Raw genomic sequence first — 25913 nt, 5'->3', positions numbered from 1 at the left:
GTAAAAAGAAACATATTTTTAATGTAATCAGGAAAAAAGTCTTTGAAGTGAAGTGAGTCTGGACTTCAGAATGAGGCAGTTCCACAGATGTAGACACCTGCTTAACTGGAGGATGAATGTGAGAGCTTTCAAACTAAAAGGCCTTTTACAAACCAGTGCTTCAAAGAGCAAGCAAGCTTCTTTCCTCAGAAGAGGAGAAGCTGCTATTGCCTGGGAATGTGGGTCAAAAACCTTCAGCTTAGCAGAGACCATGTTGTGTGGACTGTGAAGCTGAGGCTTTTACCTATAACGCAGGACCTGGAATGGGAAGCATTTTTAACCAAGTATGCATGAAGGCAAGGAATGCTTTCAAAGGCACCACACAAAGCACCTTAGACTGGGAAAATAATCTGAATAAGAACAAAAAGACTTGGACTGATAGGAGGATGAGGAGTCATTTATATACAGTAACTGGAGAACTAGGCTCAAAAGTGTGTTGTGGCTCATTGGTCTGTTCTGCTATACAACCTGTTTAAGAATTACGACAAGAGGAAGCATGGAGATATTAAAATAAAGGTAAATAAACAGATATGATGTCTAGCTAGCTACTTTAACAGAAGAAGGAGACTGTTCTGACTTAGAGGTAAAAAAGATACTCTTTAAAAGAATTTAAAACTGTGTTCCAAAATGGAGGTGTCCGCCTTTGTCATCTCTTCTGTGGCTAAGCAATGACTGAGATAGATTAATAATAGTCAGCCACCTGATGGGAAAAATCTAGGATTGGTTTCACTTTCCAAGGCAGAAAGATAGCACCATAGTGCCTACTGGTGACAAAAGTGGGATGTTTCTATCGCTGGACATACACTGGCTGATAGTAAGATAGGATAGGACTACATTTCATAAACCTGAATTCAGTATTTGGCAAAGGGCACAGATATACCAAGGCCTGTCTTTTTGCTGAGGTGAATGAAGTGGTTGGGACATGGTGGGGGTGACTGTTTATGGAGTCTTGTCTATTGGTTGCATTAGGGGTAGAGATTTACTGGAGTTTTCCTGAGAGGTTGCTGCCAGTTTTGTGTTATGTTAAAGAATCCCAGAATAGCAGATGGACACCTGTACATCTCTGTGCACAGGTGCACTAAGTGTGACCCAACAGGCTTTCTCAGCAATCCTAAAGTTCTGTATCTGTCATTCAAAGTACAATATAAAGAGGTTAAAAATCTTTTTATTTTAGATTTTATCAGTTCTGTAACTTACAATAAAGATGATGAAAAATATCCAGAAAAAAGTTACAAACAATTCAAATAGAGGACACAAGATCCTGTTGTGGATTATGTATTTTTATTACCATTCACAGTTCACCATCCTTTACAAATCACACCATTTATTACAATTTCTCAAAGTATCCTTGCTAATTATTATTAAGCCAATGATTCTGGGCTGCTTTTTAAAAACTCTTTTTCAGGTTCAGTACTGAAAACAACCTGAAGAAAGTTGATGAGTTAATTCAATCAAATACAAGTAAAAATTTTGAAAATAAAACAAATGCTCGGCTGATATGAATAGTTACTAGGGATTGAATATAGCTTAGGGCCAAAACAATGTACTTTGGAGTTTAAAATACACACAATACAATTAATGTAAAATAAAAACGTAAATGTCCTATTAGTTTCCATAAAGGAAGGTGAACTAAAGAAGACCAAGAGATCATAAGTTAATTTTTTAAAGGCCTAAATAACAAAGCAGGATTTTTTATTGTAACTTCTACTCCTGATGTATTGTAAACATTCATACTATATTAGTTTTGATATATTAAAGTACAGTAAATACAATAAATGGTTGTATATTGCAGGTTTAGTATACTGGTTTCTATTTTTTATTCTAGTATTGTCCCATATAATAAAGAGGTACAATAAATGTTTTATATAGTATTGCTGCTATATCAGCCTTTTCCAGTAAACATTTGGAAAGCAGTGGAACATGTTCCATCCATTCTTCATTGCTAACATGGAATTAGAAAAGCTCCAGTCAAATGAATGTTTTTAATTTTCCAATTAGAGAACAAGAAAAGTCTTATTACTGCTTCTCTTGGGTACTGTTTATGAAACTTGTCTAAGTGTTTTGCCCATATATGTTTCATCATCCATAGGGCATGAGCTGTCTCATCGCTCTTTTCAAAAATAGAAAATAGCCCATGTATGGTCACTCCCTTTCCTGTCAAGTGGGCAGAATTCTACTCAGTTTCATATTAAAATGAAACCCTTCCCAAAATGCACAGTGTTCTCTCAGGCCAGATTCTGACTTCAGGTTGTACCAGTGTAAATCATTGTAGCCAGTGGAATCCAGGTCGAAGTAGTGCACGCCCTGGGTCTTGTTTCACTCCTCACTAAACTTGGAGGACCAGGTAGTATCACTTTCCAAAAATGCCTTTTTTTCACCTCCAGCTTGCTAGGAAAATTTGTCTTTTCCTGCCAGATGAGGAGCTGGCCACAGCGATCCATGCATTTGTTACCTCAGGGCTGGATTACTGTAACCAGGCTGGATAACTGTAACTCCTTGTATCTGAAGTTGAATGTGAAGATACGCAAGCTCCAACTGGTACAGAATGTGGATACCCACCATCTCCATGATTTAGACTGCTCTGAGCACGTGAGACCTTGGTCCGACTTTTCAAAGCAATAATAGAGCAAGGCCCAGCTACATCAAAGACCAGATTTTGATCTATGACAACCATGCTCCTATGGGACAATGCAGGTCACAAAGTCCAGAATGAAGTATATGAACGCTGGGGACACAATATTCTTTGTTGAGTAGATCTGGCTATGGAACAATCTTCCAGAGGAGATCAAGCAGATCCAGTCTGACTGTCTTTAGGAAATGCTGCAAAATCTTCTTTGAGAGAACTTTTCCACCATGAGTGAGGGTCACAATATGAATACTCTACTTCTCCTATCCCAAGCTGAGTTTTAACCCCCAAAGGGAGAAATATCAGAGATTCTATGGACTTGTCTACAAAAGGACTCTGGAAAGTTAATCTGAATTAACTAAAGGTGTGAATTTAAAGTGGATTAGTTAAACTGCATTAAACCCCTGTGTGGGTACTCTCGTTCAGAAATAAAGTGGCCTTAATTTGGTTTAGGTTCTAAACAGGAATTTAATGTAAGAAGATTGAATTCATTTTAAATTCACACTGTTAGATAATTCAGATTAATTTTTCTAAGTATCCCCATGGGGCTATTGCTATTGATTTTATGGGGAAGGTGCTGAGATACTCTAGTGATGGGTGGCAGTATAAAACCTGAGAACTGCGAGATTTGTAGTCAATGGAGTTACTCTGAATTTCCATAATATAATATCAGAATTGTGCCTGAAATAAGATTCTGCTCTTTGGGAAGGATTTTATGTTCTTGGGCCAGATCCTGTGCCAGTGTAAACTGGCTTAGCTCCACTGAAGCCAGTGGAGGGGATCTGGCCCCTTCCTAACAGTCGGCCTCACAACCACATGGAAAAGCCTCAGAACCTCTGCTACCACAACATTTATGAAATAAGTAAATCAAATGTCTGATGTTGGCATTCTTGCTGGAAAGTTTATCTCAAATCTCCTTTCTCGAAAGACCAAGTGATCTTGCTCAATTTACTGCACATTTAAATAGAAAATGTAGCTAGCTAAAAACTTACTTATATCACTTAATCAGTCTGATCCAATTTCCACAAATTTAACATCATATCCTTGACACTCCAGTATTGCAACACTTTTGATATAGTTTCTGATCAGCAGAAATTCCTAACATACGAATATGCAGATACAGAATTTCATTAGGAGATATGTTCTTGATGTCTCACTGCTTTCGTTTTCATTACAGAATAAAGCAGGCTATAAATCTGATATACTGTAATGAAGTATGGAAAAGAGGTATCTGACTAATTCCATTTTTAAAGTGCATGAAAAATGTCAGTACCTATTCTTGCTATTGCAGCCTAAAAGCCTACCTTGTAAACCCAGAAGATATATGAAAACATTGTTTTCTACTTAGCTGAAAAGTAATTATACAAGTGTATATTTGCAAGGAATTTATAAAACTAGCAGTACATTACTGGTCAAATTAAATGTCCATAGCTTGTAGAATAATTCAACCAGGTACTAATTAGGTGCACAGAAAGGCCATCATGGATAAATTATATATCCCCCTGTTACAGACAAAGTGAATAAATGTTAATTGCTTATATTATGCAACAAATGATTTTTTAAAGATGCTGTTAAATTAGATGCTAATATTATAATTACAAAGTATTGGCCAATTTACTAAAGATTAACTATAATGATAAAGTACAAACTGTAGAACTTGTGCAAGGCAGTACTAATGTATTTTGCACAAATATGAGAACATTAGCAGTTGATACCTGCTATCTAATGAAGTACTTTCTGTATTGCATAAAAAGCACCAATAGATTTCAGTTACTGTATATCCATATATAAATGAAAATCACACTGTTGTAGAGTAACAGCCATTCTAATATGTTAATAAAGCCCAAAATGTTCAATAGTGTGCCATTGTAAGGACTTGATACTAATCTCAGTCACAAAAGTGCAGCACGAAAATGTGGCTGATTAGCTGTGTCCTGGAGTCTCCTCTCAGAACTGTAGCAGCATTGCAGTAAGGCTGTCTTTCAAAAGACATTTGAACAAGATGGATGTGAATACCTGCCCTAAAATCCAAAAAAGGGGGTACACTTTGATCAGAAGTAAGAAATATTAGCTTTCGTAAGTAAGAAATCTAATGCACCCATTATTTCTATACTTCTTTCTGAGTCCAATGAATTAGATTCTCACATACACATTATGTTGTGATATACTCTCGGTGCATTTAAAAAATTTGGTCCAGTTCTAGAGATATTAGTGAGTATAGCAGTGTTCCCCATTTGAAGTCCAGGAAACCATTCTGAAATCTATAATCTCTATAACCAGAATTAATTTTAAGTGTACTCACTTTCTATCTTGGGCAATATTTGTTTTTACTTTTTTAGTGTTTTAATATTTAATGCAAATTAAAATTTAATCATTAGAAATTGACAGGACAAAATGCTGGAGAATGCATGATTGGGAAGAATTCTGGACTTTTGTGGAGATGGAATAGCTAATCTAACATTATCACTGCGGCAGGTGTGGGGTTTTTTTTGTTTCTCTTTTTGATGGGAGCATGTCACAGCTAAAAAAGCCAAATTTTGATCCATTTTCACGGCTCATTGACAGACATGCCCTGTGCCACTAAAAGCAGTAACTGTAACAGCACAGTGTTGCAGTAGACACTATATGACTTGAGCATATACTATTCCTAGGTTATATGAAAATTCAACAATGATACTGTGAGAGATGATGGCAAATATATTATACTGCACATGGTATTTCCTATTCAGAGTGAAATCTGTCTCTGTGCAGAGAGGATGAGCAAAGGCTTATGAACAGCTTGGGTGCTATTTGAACAGTGCAGAGGCCTTACGGGGGTTCTCTGATGGTTGAAATTTCACCCACATATTAGTTATGTGCAATTCAGCCAATTTCAGCCAAACTTGGAGCTTTGCTTATTGCTGTCCATTCCTATTCAGTTACCACACTTAAACACATGCTTAAATTCCACTGATATGAATGGCACCTACTTAAATTTAAGCATGTGCTGTGCTACATAAGGATGGCTTGCTAAGCCAGCGTTATAATGCTTGTAACAGTTAAAATAAGGCTCTATACACATGGGGAAAATGGACTTGGGTTAACGACAGACCAGATGGAGCACATGGAGAGAGACGGAAATCTCACCCAATCCCCATACACAGATCTTCTGAAATAAATGTGGCAGTAGATAATTATTGCTGTGCAGCCCTTATAGAGCTCAGACAGATACTATTTGTACCTCTAAAGATTCATTACTGAGCCAGAGTCCTAAATTTCTCTATGCAATGACACAATAGCATGTGCACTTGAAAATACGTCTCACTGTTGCAATATGTAGGCTAGAAATTATGGGCCAGATGCTGAGGTTTGGTTAAGTTGCACAGTGTGCAAGTAATGGCATATGAGCATAAAGCTGCCTTAATAGTACCTTTGCAATCTGCAAATCCTGCTGCAACTGTTCGCAGGGCCCCTCTCCCTGTACCTGCAGGCTGCTCTCACTTCAGCAAAGCTTCAGTAGCCCTAGGGAGGTTGAAAACACAGCTGCGGATCAGCAAGGCATCTCAGCCACACACCATTTCCTCCAACAACCACACCCACTTTTCTCTCTGCTGGCTCAATGCTGTCAGGAGCATCTCCCTTATGCAGGGATGATCCTCCCTAACAGGAGCATAACCTTTATGTTCTGGCCCAGGATAGATTAGTGGTGCAGTGCAAAGTGGCGACAGCACATCAGACAATTTCGCTCTTTATATTAAGAATTACACATCACTATGGAAAAAAACTCCAACAAAACAAACAAAACCCTCAGCAGACTCATTTTAACCCACAAATGAGCAAGTTCTTAACGTCCCAGTCTTTGCATTCACCAACATTGCATATTGCAAAAATAGATTATATCAAAACAACAAACATAAAAGAGCACTGGCTAAATAAAATTTATAATTGCTTGGCAAAACTGTGTTTACATCTCATTTTTCATCTGAAAAGATATACTGCACTCCCTTTGTTGGATATGGTTACCTGTTTTTGCCTTATTTGGATGTGAATTTGATACCTAATGAAGAATATTCCTCTATTCAGCTCCAACTCACCTGTGAAGAAAAATGCTTCGAAATGTGTTAGATACAATATCCTATTATGTCTGTAAAGCTGCAGCACATTTCTGACGTACACTATGAACATGTTACATGCTGGTTTGACCCTTACTCTCTTTTAAGTGTTAAATTCAGTAGGAGATGTTCTAGTTATGTTAATGTAAAAAGTATTGATGTTGAGCTCTCCATAGTAACTTTTTCTCCCTTTCCTTCCCTGTACCATCTGTATTTATTAAAATATGGGTTGAATCCAGTGAAGTGAGTTGATGAATTTTTCTCCCTACAGTTTGTGGAGTGTTATTTTAGCCTGGTTAGTTTGAAAGGGGCTGGATTAACTATTGTCTTGTACTAGACACGTGGAAATTTATAAATCAAAATAAAGATTAAAATATTTAATCTTTCAGTTTAGCAAGACTATGATTCAGGGTCTACACCAACCTCCAGCTAATGGAGATTAGGAAGAAAATTTCTCTCTGGGCAGGGTATTTCATAACTGCCTACTGCAGGGTTTCTTGCACCTTCCTCTGATGTACTGGTCCTGGCCACTCCTGGGTATATGGTACTAGGATAGATGGATCTCTGTAGTCTGATCCACCAGCAGAATGACTCTTACAGCACGATTCTCAAAAAGCAGACTCGAGTATGCTGTGGATGTTCAAACTCTCTCACAAACTAGAAGTTGCACATCTGGAGAGACAATTTCAAAACACGAGACCCAGATCCATATTTTGGCACCTAAATACACATTTGAGATATTCAAGTGCTGATATACTCACCTAAATATTGATTTTTAGGTTCTCAACTATGAAAATACTGACTTAACAGCCAGATCCTCTTCCGGTGTACATCTGTGAATGACTTCAATGGAGCTTTGCTGATTAACGCCAGCTGAGGATTTTACCCTAGGTGTCTAAATCAGCATTTGGGTACCCATTGCTCATATTTAGGTGCCTAATCACGGATACAGCTGTCTAAAGGCAGGTATCTCATCTGGTCCTGTGAAACTGTAAAGAATTAGGAAATCACTTCAAGGTACAAAAGGAAGAACTTGCATAACTGCCCATGTGAATGTACACTTTTCTGAAAGGACTCAAGGGCTGTAAAAATGTGCATAAATGGCAATTTTACTGTATGCCTGCATAGGCTGGTGCTGTTCATTTACTGTATCAGTGAACTCTGAAAAATTGTATGACAGCAACTTTCATACTATGTTTGCAAGATTCATTCTCATTAATACAATGTGAAGTCACTACTTAATGGTATTAACTCATTAACATGTTGAAAAGTCAGAATTCTAACACTGAATGTTTCATGATAATGCTCTAAGCATCTTATTCCTTTTTGTCTTGGTGGTGCCAGATTGTTTGTCCAGCATTAAAAGAATTGGAATGCGACTCTGCTTGACGTGACCACTCTCAGTTTCCACATGTGTAAGCTTTTGCTTATACAGTTATGAACTTACACATTTTTAAAGATCAAATGCAAAAATGTCAAATCTCCTCCTTTGCGAATATAGAGCTAATTAGTAATTTTTACTAACACCGCATGAACACACACAAGTACAATGACATCCTGCCCTCCTATTCTATACTGTCACACCCAGAACTTGGTTGATATGATATACAGTTTGTCTCTTGAATCAATGTCAGTGCTTGTATAAATCTAAGCGCTGAAAGAGATGTTTTACTCCCCCTCCCCTCAAAAAAAATTAAAGGCAAATGTCTTTACATTAAATCTTATTATAGCCTGCAGCATGAAAATGGCCATTAAATGGTGGAAATGGTTATGAAATTAAGTAAAATATGTTAACAATCCCAATGCTTCATATATTTATCATTAATCACTGTACTCATACCGTATCGTATGTATATATTTTCAATGGCACTATAAATACAGTTGTCAGAAAATACACATATTAGTTCTCAACGCATCTAGTTACATCATAGTACCTTTCCATCATAGCTTCCAAACACATCAGTGTTTCCTTGATTTAAATCAAAAATTCTCATCACAATAAAATGAAGATTTCTGACACTGTCTAGTATAGAAAATCAAAGTGAGAAATGACCGATAATGTTATTCTAGATTTCAGATTGTTTTACATTTACTTCTATTGTGATAGCACAATTTAAAATAGTAAACATAATTAAATAATACATGGTGTATGGAACATATTGTACTATAGAGATCTACAATTCATGGAGACCACTTTTTGGGCATGAGGAATCCAAACACTTTATATCTCTGACACCCAGCTGGAAACAAGGTCCTCTCCAACAGGAAACAGGTAAAATACGTTTGAACGAAATTAGCTTTTTTCATATATAACTGCATTCAGCTGATTAAAACATTATAATGTTTACTTATGTTTCCCTTTGTCAGACATTCATACAGTAAGCTTTGAGCATATGATAATGAAGTTTTGTGTGGCAGGGAAACTCATTGTCTATATGCCTCGGTAAAACATTGTGTTTCTAAAAATTTGTTTAAATGGTAAAGTCAACTATACTTACACACTACAAACATACCATATGTGTTTTTATATTGTGTCCTAAAATCTAAACAGTAAGAGCGAAAACAAAAGGGTCAAACATGCTCTTACCTTCTTGGCCACTTAGAAACTTTATGAAACTAGTAGAGAGTATTTCACTTGACATGGTTCACCACTGTAGACATAGGTTATTAGCTATTCACTAGAGAAATACCATTTGTATTAAATTGTACCAGAAGAATGATCATTCATTTGAACTTATTGCAAGAATTTAACAAACAGAAACAACCAGTGAGACTACTCAGTGAGCAAAATGGGAAAAATGCCAATACAGTAGTTTACAATTTTAGTGTTAATTATTTCTACCCCAATAACTTAAACTACTCAGATCCCCTGTCATCATTCCCTTTATATCTAGAGTGGATAAGATATTATCAAGGACCTTCTTCAGACACAGTGTAAGTGCTGACAATCACTATCAGCCAATCTCAGCCTTTTTTTAAGCATTCATTCTAACATACCATATAATATTAGAGAGCCATTTAACTTTGTTTTCCATTGGGTAAGGCTGTAGGTATAAATGACAATGGACAGAAATTCTTGGACAGTTGTTGCAATACAATGGAGCTACAACAGACAGTGCCACAAAATCGCTAGTGCTGTTACAATGAAACATGAGGAACTGGAGGCTAGATTGCCCGCATTTCCGGCTAGATCGTGTTTAGAAGATGACTTGGTTGTGGTTATGGTAGCCGTGGTGTCAATCTTTTTCACAGTTGGTTTTGGTTCATTCCTATCTTCCGAATAGGCCTTCTTTTCTTTGAGTACATCTGACAGAAAAAAAACAAAAAAAAAACAAGAAAAGAGAACACGTCATCACTTGCCCATTTTAAGGGGAGGCTCAGTACAATGTCTATTACTAGAACACCTTTTGACACAAGCATTCTGACTTGTTTCACACATGCTCTCATCTGAGCATGTGGGAATAAGATTAAAAGTACATATAGCAGAGCTGGTTGAAATACAGGAGCAGCCTGGGAACTCCCCCTGGAGGTGGGGTCCCCCGCTGCAGAGCTGAGAGCAGAGAGGTCCTGAGAGCCCTTGCTCCAGCCCTGGCTTCCAGCCTCCTCTTTGCACATCAAGGAGCCTGGAAGCCCCAAGAGTCTGGGCTCACTGGCAGGAAATGAGGCACATTTCCAACATAATTGTGTTTCAGTGGAAATTCATTGAAACCGAGACTGTTGCCACAAAACACTTCACAACCAGCTCTAATGTATAATACCTTCTAGTGGAACGTTCCAAAACTTTGTTTCCTTCTACTGCCCTCATCCAACTTCACAATGTCAAGTGCAATGGGATCTAGCCATAGGCCAATGATGTTTTTCTCCTGTGGTACTGGATTAGCAATTGATGGCACTATGTAAGGTCAATCATGCTTTAAATCATAATGTTAGAGGTCAAATGTGGCTTTGTATGGGGCACTGTGATGGTGGGCTGCCCTGGGAGCAGACTGACTCACTCACTCTCTGCTTCCTGTTTTCCCCTTGCTCTCTAGGACCTGGGAATGTACCCAGCACCATCCCTTTACCTAATGCAATGTGTGTCCTTTGACACACTGATATAGCTGTGTTGACCAGTGTGGTATTAGGTGGAGCCAAGGCTCTACTATTCCCCAACCTTTCTGCCCATGTGAATTGGGTATGGATGTAGCAGCCTGACATAAGTTGCTTTCTCCCTGATGCATCTCCTCACTGAAGGGGTAGATGACACAGACAGTAAAGGGATGTCCCTTTGCTCTTCATCATGAGTGCATAATCAGGCTCATTGAGAAAAACGAGTCAGAAGGTAAACTTGAAATATCTTTCTCCCTCAAACCAATCAGATACATCTACAAATATTCCCATATTGAAGCAAATATCTTGTTTAGCAGGGTCAGTTCCCATTTGTTTAATTACTTTTCCTGGCCATTAATCAGTTTCATTTTTTTAAAGGTTGAAGTATTAACAATTTAGCACTGTTATTTTTCTCCATACAAATTTCCTATTAGAACCCAAACCCATTAATTCCTTTTCATTCCTGAAGTTACTTTGTGACAGTCTGTGGTTCTGTTTCTTCCTGCAGATCTTGCCTTAGGGCGTGTTTTTTGATATTTCACTCTTATTAGCGCTACTGTGCCGCTTGCATGCTGTCCTATTTATTTCCATTTGGATTATTCAGACATGCTTCGGAGTATGTTTGCTGCCTGGCCTCTCCATGTGGAGATGGATGTACTTGGATTAATAAGTATTAGATCATGTGGAAGTCTTAATTTGTAATGGGTGCACATTAACACGTGTGGATGTTCCTGCACAAGTGGAGCATGAGGCATAATACATCCAATTCATCGATGTTGGCTGGTGGAAACCCAGGCTGAATCTGACCCAGCATCTCTAAGGGTAAGTGCAAATGAAGTCAATATGAAACCATTTTCTTCTTGCATGGAACTTGTTAAAAATGATTTCCTTAGTGGATTCCTACACAAAATGTGGACTTTTAAAACAATGAGATGACTAATGATGGTAGTTTTGGAAAGTCCAAGTAAATAAAGACATCTACTTCTGTGCAGTACTGAAATCCTACTGTCCTTGAGTTTTTTTATTACCACTGTTAGAAAAATTGCCATTTCATCCAATACTGAGTGCAGTTCATTTGAAAACACCTAAATGTCTAGCAAAAACCAAAACGGCTTATTAATTAGCAGCCATTGTTCATGTCCATACTTTGTGAAAACAATGAATGCAATGTATATTTGCACAGAGAACAAATGCATAGATTTGTAATACAGATTAAGCAACAGCTCTATTTTAAGATAACTCCAAATTATAGAAGCAAATTCTTGGAACAGATTCCAGAAATGTAAATGCAAACTGAGATTCTTGTCTGCAAGTCAGTAGTTTTCAACAACTGTCAGTAAACTCACTTCATAATAAAAATGAGCGATTGTATTGGAAAATACATATTGTTCTTTCACCAGTCTAAACTGTAAAATAAACGCAAAGCATTCCTTCATCTGTCTCATAATATCAGCATTAATCTGGGAGGAACTAATAATGTCTAGAACTGAACAAAGGTTGAACGAAGGGAAGGGATGGTGGCAGATACGCAGTGGAAACAGATTAGCCCCTCCAGCTGAATTCACAGTTCCACTACAGAGCATATACAGTAGCTATAGTTTCTCTTCAATAATAACTTTGTGGCAGAGTTCATAGAAGGAGGGGGGAAAATGTGGTAAACATTTAGAAAGTATCAGTATTCTCAGAACACAACGAAAAACAGACAACCTTCAGAGGGTCATTAAAGTAAATTAAGAATAAATCACTAAAATAGGTGTGTTCTGACAGCGCTTAGCTTCCCCTTTCATCACTGCCATTCTCCTTTTCAACTGTGGTAAAGGCAGCTCTACTTCTGTTTCTCTACTGTGGTTTATATCATCCCCGCCTGCTGACTTCAGCTCTCTTGGGCCAGCTGATTAAATTAAGACCTCACTCAGGTAAATCTATTCCCCTCGTTCACTTGGCCATGCCTAGCATTGTAACTTGATTGGCCTCTATAAATCAGGCAGGCTGAACTCTATTAATTCATTTTTTTTTATATTGACTTAACCAAAAATCTAAGGTACGATTTAATGCTATCAGGGAGGCTGTTGGTTTTTAAAAGCCTTTGTCTCAGCAGTGACTGCTTAATGCACTACATAACAAGCGCTAAATAATACATTAGAAAATTCTGCCTTTAACATTTACAGGGGAAGGACTAACATTTTAATTCTCTCTCTTGCCTTTATAGCAAAGGGCATTCTCTGATACATTTCTGATTTGGGGTTTAACTGTGCAAAATTGGTATTTTAAGATGTACGGTTTTAAAAGGGACCTACCATGGTTTAAATTCTTTTTCAAACATGTATTTACTTTTTATTCTACAAACTTAACTCTGATAAATATTTAACATTTTATTGCACTTTGATGGGCATGCCCATTGCTTGCCCATGTGTTTTGGTTTTGGTGTTTGCTTACTCATGTCTCTCTTTCGTTCATCATCTCAGGATTGGGTCTGGTTATGTTCAGTTTAGCATTGACACGGGAAAGAATAGTGGTTGTACTAAACATGTGTCAGTGTTACCACTGGCTAAAAAAACCCCCAGTCCTAGTGCTGCCAACCCCAAACCTTCAAAAACCAAGAGTCAAGCCCCCAGAAGTCATAATATTTCTTTTAAAAAATAAACTTTGGATTCTTTTTACATTATTCTTCTGTTTTATGAGACTTTAGGGTTCATGCTTTAAAGTTTTTCTCCACAGCCATGACAAAAAAACCTGAAAGCTGCAAGTCTCAGGTAATCACATGGCTCCAGGAACTCGGGCTTTAAGAAGACTCCAGATAACAGGAGACTTGTGATAAAATTGAGAGAACTGGCAACACTGGATCTTGATATTATATTATGTTTTATTTATTACATTTCAGTTAATTAATTAATTATATTTTTTAGTAACTTCACTGTATTTAATATAGGGATTACCTGTGAAATGCAGCATTAGGAAATGTAGTTTGTAAGCTCTTTGGAGCAGGACCATCTTTGTGTTCTTTGTTCATACAGCACCTAGCACAATGTGGCCTTAGTCCATGACGGGGGCTCCAGGTACAACCACAATACAAATAATGCTGAACTAATGTTGTCTAAGGCAAAATTTTAAAAAGTGGCCACTACACATGAACAGGAGGATTTCAGTAGTCCCAGCTCTCATGAGGTGATCTTCAGAGGATTAAATGCTTTGAAAGCAGCACTAGCATAGCATGGTGAATTTCAGTGTGTTACTTTCTTTTAAGAATTATTTGTTGTGAATAACCTCATTTGATAGCCAGATATGCCCTTTTTCTGTTGGTAAGTTATCTGAACACATCATGAATTTTTTACTTATTTGTCACTCAATTCATATTATTTTATGAACAAAGTTGAGCCCATGGGTTATTTGTGTGCTGTCCACGGTGAGTCCTCATTCAGGGGAAGACCTGCCAGGACAGATAATGAAAGAATAAAAAAGGACAGTGGAGAACAAGATTTTCAGAATGAGAGCATGAAGCACAGCAGACAAATCAAGGAGGATGAGAATGGAGTAGTGGCCCCAAAATATGGCTAGGAAAACGTCATTGGAGATGTCGGCAAGAATAGTTTCAGTGTCATAGCCAAAAGAGAATGAATAAATTTAAAGAACAAGACAAAAGGAGGAGCTGGAAGGGAAGCAAGTGAGAAAACTTGGTGGTGATGGTGGTTATATGGCAGAGGAAATTGCAAGTGATAGAAGGGGAAGAGGAGGAGATGGGAGATCATGGCTGAACTTTGGCTATCACTTTGACATCAGCAAGATGTTACTCGGCTAGAGATAGGTGGTGTGAGATCTGAGGGTGGGAAAGTAGTGCCGCTGGGCTAGGAAGATGGGAGAACTGGAGGAAGAATTAATTTATAGCGGAGGAGGATTGTGCAGTCATAGGACCAGGAACTGAGCAAGCCAGGGTTGGATGTTTATGAAAAGCATTTTGTGGTGAAAGAGGGCCAAAAAGCCAAGAGTGGAGAGACTCTGAGTGTCTGTCTTCCCTCTAATTTAAAGTTGTATTTATTCATTTTCTTGGAAAAAGCCAGGAGTTTTAAAACACTCTTACCTTCTTCCTCCCAAACATACCATGTCAATACAAGAAGTATTGCTGGGTGATCACCTTACACTTTGACTAAGTGTTTGAATGTGAATATAGGATTCTAGGGAATATATGTTTATTTGTATACACATTTTAGGGGGATGGATGAGTGAGTGGGCATGCATTCCTGTGTTTACACAAAGAAGAGCTCCTCCACAAACATTTGTACAAACAATAAATGATTCTACAAGAGTTGCTGGAAAGGTGGAAGAAAGTTTGAGCATGGTCATATCAAATTCCAGTTCTGATCTTGTGAAAATACTCGTGAACAATTTCCCAGCATTCAGCCAGCTCAGCTGCCCTGCACATTGTAAATGTTTAAGGTATGCAAGTGTATTTGTTTCTACTTTTTCAAATGTTTATTGATAATACAATATAAAAGCTCAATCCATGTTAGCTATTTACAGATTCTTTCCCTTTTTGCCAAAGCTCACTGAATTAATTTTACTGAAGGGATGCATTATATAATTTTTTCAATTTATGTCTTCTACATATACTTGCATCTGAAGAATTCCAAATAAAATCTAATTATTCCTTTTTAAACTGTAGCAGTTTCCAGCAATATTTGGTATCTCTTCATCCCCCTTCCCCTCCAAACGTTGTATCCAATCACACCACACTTTAATCAGAGAATTCTCTCATGGCTTAAGGTTGACAACTGACATAGTACAAAGGATGTTAAATTCCTACTTTGAAACATAACCAGTTGTTAGATACAATCCAAATAAAGACTTCATTCAAAAGTTTAAAATAAAATAATAAACAATAGATGGATGTACATTCATGTTCCTAACTGTGCCTTTAAGAAAGATAGCCTTTCCAGAATCTGTCATGTCTATATCTGATCGAACTATTGGGTATAATAGATTTGAAAGACCATTTGCAAGGAAGACACATGCCAAGAATATATGGCTATGTCTTCACTGCAGAACTTACTCAAGTTATCTACACTCAAGTTACTCCTCTCAATTTAGCCTCACATGAGTGAGAGCAGTCACACTCTGAAATGACACTTAAGCTGCTGTGTTCACACTGACACTGCACTCACTCATAAGAAGCACTAAGACTTGTAGTAAATTGAGCTACTCTAGGATTTCTTTCCCAGTGAATTGTGAGAGAACTTGTCTGTCCTTTCTGGACATATGAAGGGAATTGTGGGAAGGCATTGGAGGACTAGTAGCACTCAGAGGACACAGCCTGCATCCCCACTGCAGAGTGCTCATGTTAGCAGCCAACCAGTTGTGCTCACATGAGCTCTAGCTTATACACCCAAGGGTTTTTGTGTGTGGCTGTGACTCAAATTATCTATGCAGTGAAGACAAGCCCTATGATTTCCTTGGGTAGGTACAAAAAGAAAAGTTCATGATTTGTTCACAAGAATTTCAACAATTAGCACACAACTATGTTTTCCTTCACATAACACCTACTCTGCACTATGTGCAACCCCATGGGCAACTGAAAAAGAGAACAGGTTGTGAAACACCTGTTTGTAGAAAGCTAAGTGCAGTGGGGTAGACCCCTACTGTTTCATGCTGGAGAACAGAAATACACTAACAGGTGACAGTACTCAGCTACCACTGAGTTATTGTTTACCTTTCATTTTGTCTTTCATAAATCAGCAGTTAAAGCTAACTCATCAGGCGAACTACAGCTCAAGAAAAGCTTGCAGGTAAAATAAGTCCAGATATTACAACAGGAATGTTAAAGTCTCACCTCTTTCCCAGGAAACAGAGTGGTGTGCATACAGATTCGGGATGATCAGTGAGAACCTGGCACTGTCAAAGCCTAATTACACTAACCAAGGTAGAGACGAATAGTGCAGGAATGTTCAGATGTAACCACAGACCTTTGCTCAAGTCACAGTCGGGTGATTCTGATTAATTGCAAAGCTCTATTTCCAGATCAGATGCCAATTTTCTAACCGTGCTGATGATCAAACCTAGTAATTTGTTGCCAGATCCTCAGAGAAACCCTAAGACGGGACAGTCATTATATTTATTATGCTGACTGTGTTGTAAAATTGCCTGAGAAACTGAAACATTGATTTGTTATGAATATTCAAACATTAAGTTATGAAATATTTGGCAGAGAATAAATTCAAGTCTTTTGTTAGTACTAATCACCAGTGAACTTGACAAGATTTTTTTTTCTTATGTAAGCAGGGGGTATAACATTATGGGAAGTCACCAGATGACACTATTGCAGATGCTCTTCCTAGCTGTTTCTCTGAATTTACTTGAGGTAGATCCTGAAGACAGTCTATGGCCTGCTTTTCTTTTAGAAACTGACCATTCTAACAACAGAGCCTAAACCTCATTCTGAGGTCTTAGCTGCTGCCTACAGCAAGCAAAGGTGGTACATTCAAAATCACTGGGGTGGCTAAGAAAGTGTGGAAAATAGAATTCAAAGTGGAGTCAATATGTTTAGGGTTTATTGTGGTAAAACAGTAACACACAACCATGATGGGCCAGATCCTGGACCCTGCTCTGCTCTCAGGAGACACAAAACAGCCATAAAGCCAGTTTAAATCGGAAGTGGAGGATTCCCTCTGCCCGTGATATTAATATGTGGTGGCATATAGCCACCATAGTGGCTCGTATGCCATCCCCTGTGTAAAGGATATGTCTGGGATATCCATATATCCCAGCGACCCCTAGTTGCTGGAACAGCTTTGTGGGGCCAGGGGCAGTTGAATGTCAATTACAGCAACCTTGAGGCTGCTCTGACTTCTGTTGATGACTAGACCCATCCCTGATCAGTAAAGATGGCTCAAAATCCCCCCATTTTGCACTGAGTACAGCTCATCTACACCAGAAGATCTGGGCCACCATTTAACTGATCTTGCATCCTGGTTAGCAGCTGTTAAAGTTGCCTCTATACAACACAAACAAAACACTTAATGAAAATTACTTGACATTGATGTTTAGAGCATTTAGTGTTATCTTCACCTCAGAGATCTAACCACAGATTGCTATACAGTAATGTAACTGCCTCTCAGATGGGACTGAGAGTTTCATAAATACTCACACCAATCAATACATTCCTTTGGAGAGGCTAGCCAGCATGCTAGGGGAAGTTGAACACGTGAGGCCTTGTATTGTGTCTCCATAGCTTTCATGTAATTATTCTGTAGTGTTGCCCTGGTCATGGCCCTGACACGGCCAATTCAAGTTCATCAAATTCTTTACTAGAGTGTACAAATGCTACTGCCCTCTACTGAACACAACCAGGAAGTCCTGCTTAAGTGTGTGTTAGGGTTTTTTATTGATGCTCTGAGGGATGGGCAAGCAAATTTAATTCAAATGAGAACTATTAGTTTTTGCCCTTCTGTTGGAGTGAGCTGAGCTCAAACCTTTCTCTGACATTACAAAACATTTAGTGTGCTATGGTGCCTCCCCTCACAGAAACTGCTGTACTTGCTGAGCTTCCCTCAATCCTTGACAAAATAATGCTTTCACTGAGGCAAAGGAGAGACTGCCAAGTCCCCTTTGACTGCTAGTGATGCTGCTGTCAATGAAGCAGGACCGCAAAGATAAGAGGTAAGACGGGCAATCTTCTCAAAGTATGGGGCACTTGGATAAGCTTCAGATGAACATTTGAACTGGATATTGACAAGTCCATCTCTTCTTAGTCTTACCATCTGGTGGCTGCACTATGAGGAGAATGTTACTGACAGGCAACTGTTTCTACTTTAGTGCAAGAGGTAAAACAGTGATGTTTGTGGAACGGGAAGTGAGCCATGGACTCATGAGTAGTATTCCACACGCAGCCTGCGTGTGATCAGCTGACAGCTGTGGAGTGTGTGCACATTTGAGGCCCGGGATCATTACGCTAGACAAATGTACAACCCCTGTGGGGTTTGCTTTGAAGAGAGTCACAGAGTTTGTTTTGAATAAAACGAAACGCAGAGCTATTTGCCAGTCTACTCATAATTATATGGGCTTCATGCGTTGTGAGGAGAGCTGGGGGGACCAGCTACTACCACTACAACTCTAGGCTAGGATGAAACAAAATAGGGAGCTTGAGTCAGTTCCCAAACACCTTAAGGAGTGTGAGCTTTTGGGGAGAACTTTCATTGTGCTGAAATCTGTGACCTTTCCTGGGTTTGGTTCCCCCCCTCATGAACTGTACAAAGTCAAACCTGTCAGGGTCTCCCCAGGCTTTCCTGCAAGTGCTGTACTTTGAAAAGACAAAAGATGTCAGTGAATATATTGGACAATTTGTGCCTTGGTCATGAGTGAATTATCATATGTTTCAAGTGAGGTACAGTACCTGCTGTCACTCTTGATGTTGGTGCTCAGTCACTTGGTGAGTTTTATTCTGTCTTAGTGAGAGAATTAAAGCAAGGTGCAACCTGCTGGAACAGGCTCTTAAATTACAGTAGGTGCTGCAGTATTATAATTAGCTTTTTATCACCTCTGGGAGCACAAGCTGAAATTACTTTTACATATCCCAAGGAAGGAGCCCTGAAATCTCAAAACAATGTAATATCCCTAAAATGCATAATTATTCAACCGCACCAACAATCTCCAAATGATGTATTATCCTGACATCATGACCAATACTAATTATTTTCAAATGTAGCTGCAGCAGACAAATGGGAGAAATGAAAGATTATACCTCTTAGAGGGGAATTTGAGAACTCTCCAACTGTCAAAAAACCTCCTAATCAAGACTGGAGAATTCATAATGAAATTCCAAAAATGTTGGGTTTTTCAGTGTAACTCTTTCTGCAGAAAAAAAGGACGGGGTAGATAATGGGATGTTCATTGAAGCAGTAAGAGGTAAGTTTAGTACACAAGCTTTGGAGCCAAAACAACCTCTGAATTAGATAAATAGTAATACCTTTTTGGCCTCCGAATTTATGTAATATTCTTAGTCTACCAAATTCTTCATATGAATTTGAGAAATGTGTACCTGATAAGCTGTTTCCACACAAAGCTCCTTGTAGGAGCGCAACTTGAGGTAGCAGTGAATGAGGAGCTATAGAAATCTTAAGGAAGCCCTCTGGAGTTAATACAATACATAGTAGATGCACAAATGAAAACTTCATAACAAGTTTCTGAGGATACTTTCCTTTCCATTCTGCGAAGTTTGATGTGTGAAGTCCCTGACTACACAGAACTGTATTGATGACAGTCAACTAGCCTCAGTTTACTCATTTAAATAGTTATCTCAATGGGTTTAGGTCAGAGAGAGGAAGATACCTTGGGAGACAAGTTTGTGAGGGCTAGCTGACCTCTATAGCTGGCACTGGTGTGACCATGGCTGGAATACCATGACCAGTTCTGATGCCCACAATTCAAGAAGGAGAGCGATAAACTGGAGAGGGTTCAGAGAACAGCCAGGAAAATCGTTAAAGATTAGAAAACATGCCTTAGAGCAATAGACTCATGGAACTCAATCTATTTAGCTTAACGAAGAGAAAGTTAAGGGATGACTTGATCACAGTCTGTAAGTATCCACGTGGGGGAAAGATATTAGACAAGGGGCTCTTTAATCCAGCAGAGAGAAGTATAATATGATCTAACAGCTGGACGCTGAAGCTAAGCAAATTCAGACTGGAAATAAGGTGTAAATTTTTAACAAAGGGTTATTAACCATTGGAACAATTTAACAAAAGTCATGGCAGATTCTCCATCACTGACAATTTTTAAATTAAGATTGGATGTTTTTTCTAAAAGATCTGCTCTAAGAATTATTTGAGGGGTGTTCTATGCCATGTGTTGTACAGGAGCTCAGACTAGATGATCACAGTGGTCCCTTCTGGCCTTGGAATTTATGAATCTAGTCCATTTGGGACCTCAAGTGAGGGACAAGATCTAGAAAAACTAGATGGGAGGAAGGATGAACTTGTAAGTACAGGATTGGACGGGGGCTCAGAATACCTGAGTTTAATCCTTATTCTGTAACAGACTTCCTGTGTTCCTGTGGGCAAATCACTTATTGTGGGTACAATGGAGATACTATTTCTTCCTTCTCCCCACCCTTTGTGAACTTTGAATGTAAGCTCTTCAGGGCAGGGACTGTGCCTAGCATCTCGGGGAACCAAAGTTGGCAGGAGCTTCTAGGCACTGCTGTAATAAAAATAACATGTATGAGAGAAAGGCAAGAGTGTGGGATAACTGTAGGACAAGCTGAGACGTCTGGCACACACAAGTCATACTTAAACTGTAATGGCAGCCTCCTTCCACCACTCCCAGCAATCAGTACTGTATATGTGCAAGCAACATATTCAGTATCCCATTGACTGAGCCATACGGTAGTAAGGAAGCCGTTCCTCTATTTGTTTTGCTTTTGATATACAGCTGCTACAGTAAACCAGGCATGATTTTCATGAGACACAATAAAATTCTATTAGTTCCAAGAGCTAAAAAGTAAACCCACACAGATATCTGCCTCAGCCTGCACAATGATAAAAATGTCAAGATAGGCCAATTTTCATTCCTTTCCTTGGGAAGAAATTGTCTAAAACATCCAACCTGGGTGTATCAGTGGTAGTTCTGTAATCAGTCAGTCATCCACAACAAAAGATTTCATAATATTGGGTGTATTAATATAGGACCTATTCGAATGCAGACAAGCTGAAAGCATGTGTTCAAAACATGCCAAGCATGTTTTACATTTCCTTGAAACATCTGTTTTTATTGCAGTAGCAGAGATGCATTTATCATGGTTTCATGTTTAGGCTTAATTAGCTTGCCAAGTACCCCAAGTGTCTGAAGCACAGCTGATACTGTATTCTGGTACATAATATGGAAGTATCTGTAAAACAGGATGTTCCTAGTATATCTGCTTATCTTTTGTTGTAAGTTTTCTTCTAATGAAGAAGCCATTAAAAAGCTCTGTGACAGCCTCACTGTATGGTACCATTCATTAATTATACCTAAAAATTCTGTACATACTTCACTAGTAACCTACAAAAGTCTAAGAGTGACTCTGATCCTGCATGCTTTGCACGCTCAAGACTCCCATTAAAGTTAATTGGAGATGGGGGATGCAAGGAATGCCAGATTTGCCTTTATGGCTAAAGACAAATGCGTGCTCTCAACTTCAAAGGTTAGGTATTCCTGCCAGTCTAGGGGGTGGATGCGATCACAGCACCAAGCACTGAAGGCATCTGCTAAATGTCATGCCACAGCTAAAAGCTGTAATTAAAAAAAACATAAACAGACTGAAGAAAGAAAAATATTAGTAATAATTGAAAATGCTTTGGCTGTTGCATTCATCCTGATGATCTCATTCATTCTGGTTAAAGAAACTACTCTCAATTGGCTGACATGGGGTGTGCTTTGTTTGTGTTCTCATTCTACCCCCATCTTTCCCAGTTAACTTTTATTGCTCAATGCAAAGGTCAAACCAAAGACTTAATTAAACTGAATACAGGGAAACTATAAACTTATTTTGGATGGGGGAGTGCAAAACCAAGTAAAGTCATCTCATTCCTCTCCCCCACACACTCCTCATTTTCTTCAGACTAAAAAGAGCTTGTATTGAGGTAATCATTTGCTTAAAGAGAAACTGCACCTGCTTCACTTGAAAGTTTACATAGCAAGAAGTGTTTCAGCCCATTTATAAACAGTTAATAGCATTTACAAAGCTGCAATTATAAATGCCATTTGTAATTAAGCTTGGCAAATTCTGAGGCAGATGAAGCCCCATCTTGCTAAAACCAGACAGTATTTATGATACTGCACCAGCAGTAAGGAAGTCCAACCTACATCTAGTCCCCTGTGCTTATCTTAAAGGACTTCAGTGGTGTCACTGAAGTAAATTATCAGAGGGGTAGCCGTGTTAGTCTGGATCTGTAAAGCAGCAGAGAATCCTGTGGCACCTTATAGACTAACAGACGTTTTGGAGCGTGAGCTTTCGTGGGTGAACACTTCTGAAGTAAATGTAACTACTCACATGCTTTGCAGGACTGGGGCTTAACTGTACACCAAATTCTCTCACAACTAAAGAGTCAAACCTCAATCAATTTCTTCCATCAGCTCACCCCACAAATTTCAGATGCCATGATTCTTGTAGCATGTTCTACTATTCACCAAATTCAGGTTTCCTCCACACTAGTGATTACAGCAATGAGGAAATGAAATGTTTCCTGCATTTTTTTGGGGCGGGGAGGGAGGCTGCTGAAAATAAATCATCATATTAAAAAAAGACTTTAAGTTCTGGTATGATGGAGTCATGATTTGTGTTCAGTTACAGAATAAACACACCAGAACCACATTTAAGCAGACATTAACTGAGTTTTTTATTGCACCTGTTACATTAGATGACAGTGGAGGTTAGTCATAATGTCAAGGGAAAATTCTGGTCCATAGATAAATTCATAGGAAACATTTATTTGTTCATTGAATTTTGATACTGTTCACCTTCAGTGGGAAGTGAAATAGAATGGAACTATAGCAAGGTATTATTTGAACTAAACATTTTAGACATATTAACAGAAGCAGTAAAAAGAAAACATCATAGTATTAGACTGGTTTCTCCTCTGCTCTGGAAAGTTTACATTATCCTTTTCTCATGCTCTAGTCTGGAAATATTCAGCATGCATACCCTCTATTTCACACCGATAGGCTTATCTGGCAACCAGAACCTCAGTTCTATCATAGCTGACAGTTATTGATGGAGAAGTTGATTAGAGCCATCACACTACTGAATACTGATAGCAAGAAGAACACGTTTCATGTAGAAATACCAAAAGCTTTAGAAACATTATTGTATTAACAGCATACTGTGAAACTGATGAACCCTCTTCTCATTCAACAGGATGAATATTCAAATCAACGTCAGTATAAAGCAGACAAAGAACTAAGGATGGAAAGTAAACTTTTCTAATAAAATATCTCACAAAATGAAGCGCATTTGCAATATATTAGCATGTAAGAAAATTACCTGCAGGCAGTACATGGCTGTGCAGCAAACAAGAGAAAGGGAATTCACATTCAAAGCAGATGCTGCATTCTAAGGGCCCAACTTCACTTCTGGGAGTTTGCACCAATGTCTTTGGCTGGAGTCACCCAGGCACATCTAGGGGTTGAATTTGGCCATTCCTCTTGTGCTGAGGTATTGTGGCACATGTGATATTAGATCAATGGGTTCTAAACTTGGCTGAAACCTCCTTTTTCATAGCAGGAGCCCCCCATAAACCTCACTCTGGGTTAGACAGCAGCTGTCTGAGACTCCCCACTCCTCCATTCAGCAATATTGGAAGGGCAGGGTGGTCCCATCCCCTGACCTGTTAGTGAATACCTGAGGGTTGTAAATCCCATTTTGACAACTCCTGTGACAGATGACCATCACTTTAAGAATCAAAACTGAGGACCCCAATGGGTTAAACTTTCAGCAGGCCTCTAAGTGTGTTCATGTATTTGCGCAGGTGGTCTTAGTGATATAAAAACTGTGTGATTCCCCACAGCCTCGCCTTACCTGCAGCACCCCACCAATGACTGATGCCCTGGGACTGAGAGTGTAAAGTGTTTTTGTTTTTAAATAGGAAGAAGCTAGAGAGATGGAGAAAAGCAGGTGCCTCAATGGAGGAGGCAAGCAGAAAGCAGGTGGAGTCTCCTGGGCAGGGAATTGAAGAAGCTGCTGACCTACTAGGTGATCCTTGCAGGCTCTCTAAAAATATGGGAGACCAGCAATGCTTGTTTGTGAAGCAAAATTGACATGTATATATGCAAAGTGTTTACTTCAGTGACTAGAAGGGTACTTGATTTGTGCATGTTTTGGTCAGTGCAAAGAGGCTTTGACATATGCTCAGCCTCATCTCTGAAACATATCTGTTATTGCCAATTTTCTTTTTCATAAGAGCTTAAATCAGGGGGAAAAATCTGCTAGAACTTCATGAGTGCTGACAAAATGTGCTTCAATGGATCTTTTGGCACTGTTGTGGTCTATTATGTAAATATGCATCAACAGATTTCATAAAACAAATTATGTAAATACCTATTTAGGGACTTTTAAAAATGCATATTGCTCACCTGATATTTAGAGACAATTAATGTCTATCATGTAAATCTGCACTTAGGAATTGCTACGTAACAGTCTTGGGATGTCAAGGCCTAACTAACCCTTCTCAACATGCAGATCCATGATAGACTTATGCTGTAAAAATCATTGATGTCATGACCTACTGAAGACACATATGATTGACACTTTAGGTTGTAACCGCTCCTTCAATTCAGCTGCTATACCAGTGCTTTAAGGGCCTGGTCTTGACTTCAGATATGCAGCTCTGATAGTCATTAATTTAGGGCTGGAGTGATTTCAATTTTTTAAATACTAGACCCCCATATTTTTAGGAACATCAAAATATCTGTGGGGGTGGGGGATTCAGAGCCAGAGTTACTGTGCAGTAATTACAGTATTTTTAAAAAACTGGGCCCAACCCTATTGTCACTGAAGTCAAAGGCAAAATTCCTTCGAGATGGGAAAGACTGGACCCATATAAAGTTTTTCAGACTATAGTGGTAACATCACATAACACAGGGGATTGAGAATGGGGTACGGAGCATTTAACCTGTACTAATGACTTCAAATCTGGCCTACCACTGGTCCAGGACTAGACTTGGTATTTTTTTGCAAAACAAATTTTACACTCCACAAATCAAATGTAAGTGACTTTCATCCACCATGTAAAATTGATGTGCAAGGAGAATCCGGCTCAAGGGGGAAAAAAGGTGTGCTTAAGACAAGGCAGAAAAGAGTGAGGGAAGCTATTAACACCAGTATAAATGGCCAGCACTATCTAAGAGTGATAAAGACACAGAAGAAATATCTATAATAGGTAGACCAAGATGTGAAGGATTAGGCCTGAAGACCAAAAAAATCAGCATGGAAAGTCAAGATACAGCAAGATTCTGAGACATGAACTGTTGCTTTTGCAACTGAGAAATAATAGGTCTTAATGAAACAGCTGAGTCTTTATGATTTTACTCTTATTACACATCTATGG

At 38.7% G+C, this 25913-nt stretch overlaps 2 protein-coding genes across 3 annotated transcripts in view; both read right to left on the bottom strand.

The window, feature by feature from the left end:
- Positions 1-25913, bottom strand: part of GPC1 (glypican 1) — a 738496-nt gene that overhangs the window by 481668 nt on the left and 230915 nt on the right. The window lies entirely within an intron of this gene.
- LOC116815952 (glypican-5-like) overlaps positions 1299-25913 on the bottom strand; it is a 630803-nt gene continuing 606188 nt past the window's right edge. For both annotated transcript variants that reach the window (XM_075068568.1, XM_075068569.1), the window contains one exon: positions 1299-10062. In XM_075068568.1, coding sequence (XP_074924669.1) covers positions 9860-10062 — 203 coding nt within the window. In that variant the 3' untranslated portion in view covers positions 1299-9859. The remainder of the gene's footprint in view (positions 10063-25913) is intronic.

Source organism: Chelonoidis abingdonii, chromosome 8 (assembly GCF_003597395.2).
Source record: "Chelonoidis abingdonii isolate Lonesome George chromosome 8, CheloAbing_2.0, whole genome shotgun sequence".
Classification (NCBI taxonomy): Eukaryota; Metazoa; Chordata; order Testudines; family Testudinidae; genus Chelonoidis; species Chelonoidis abingdonii.
The sequence above is the reverse complement of the archived record's forward strand: the minus strand, read 5'-3'. Positions and strand labels throughout refer to the sequence as shown.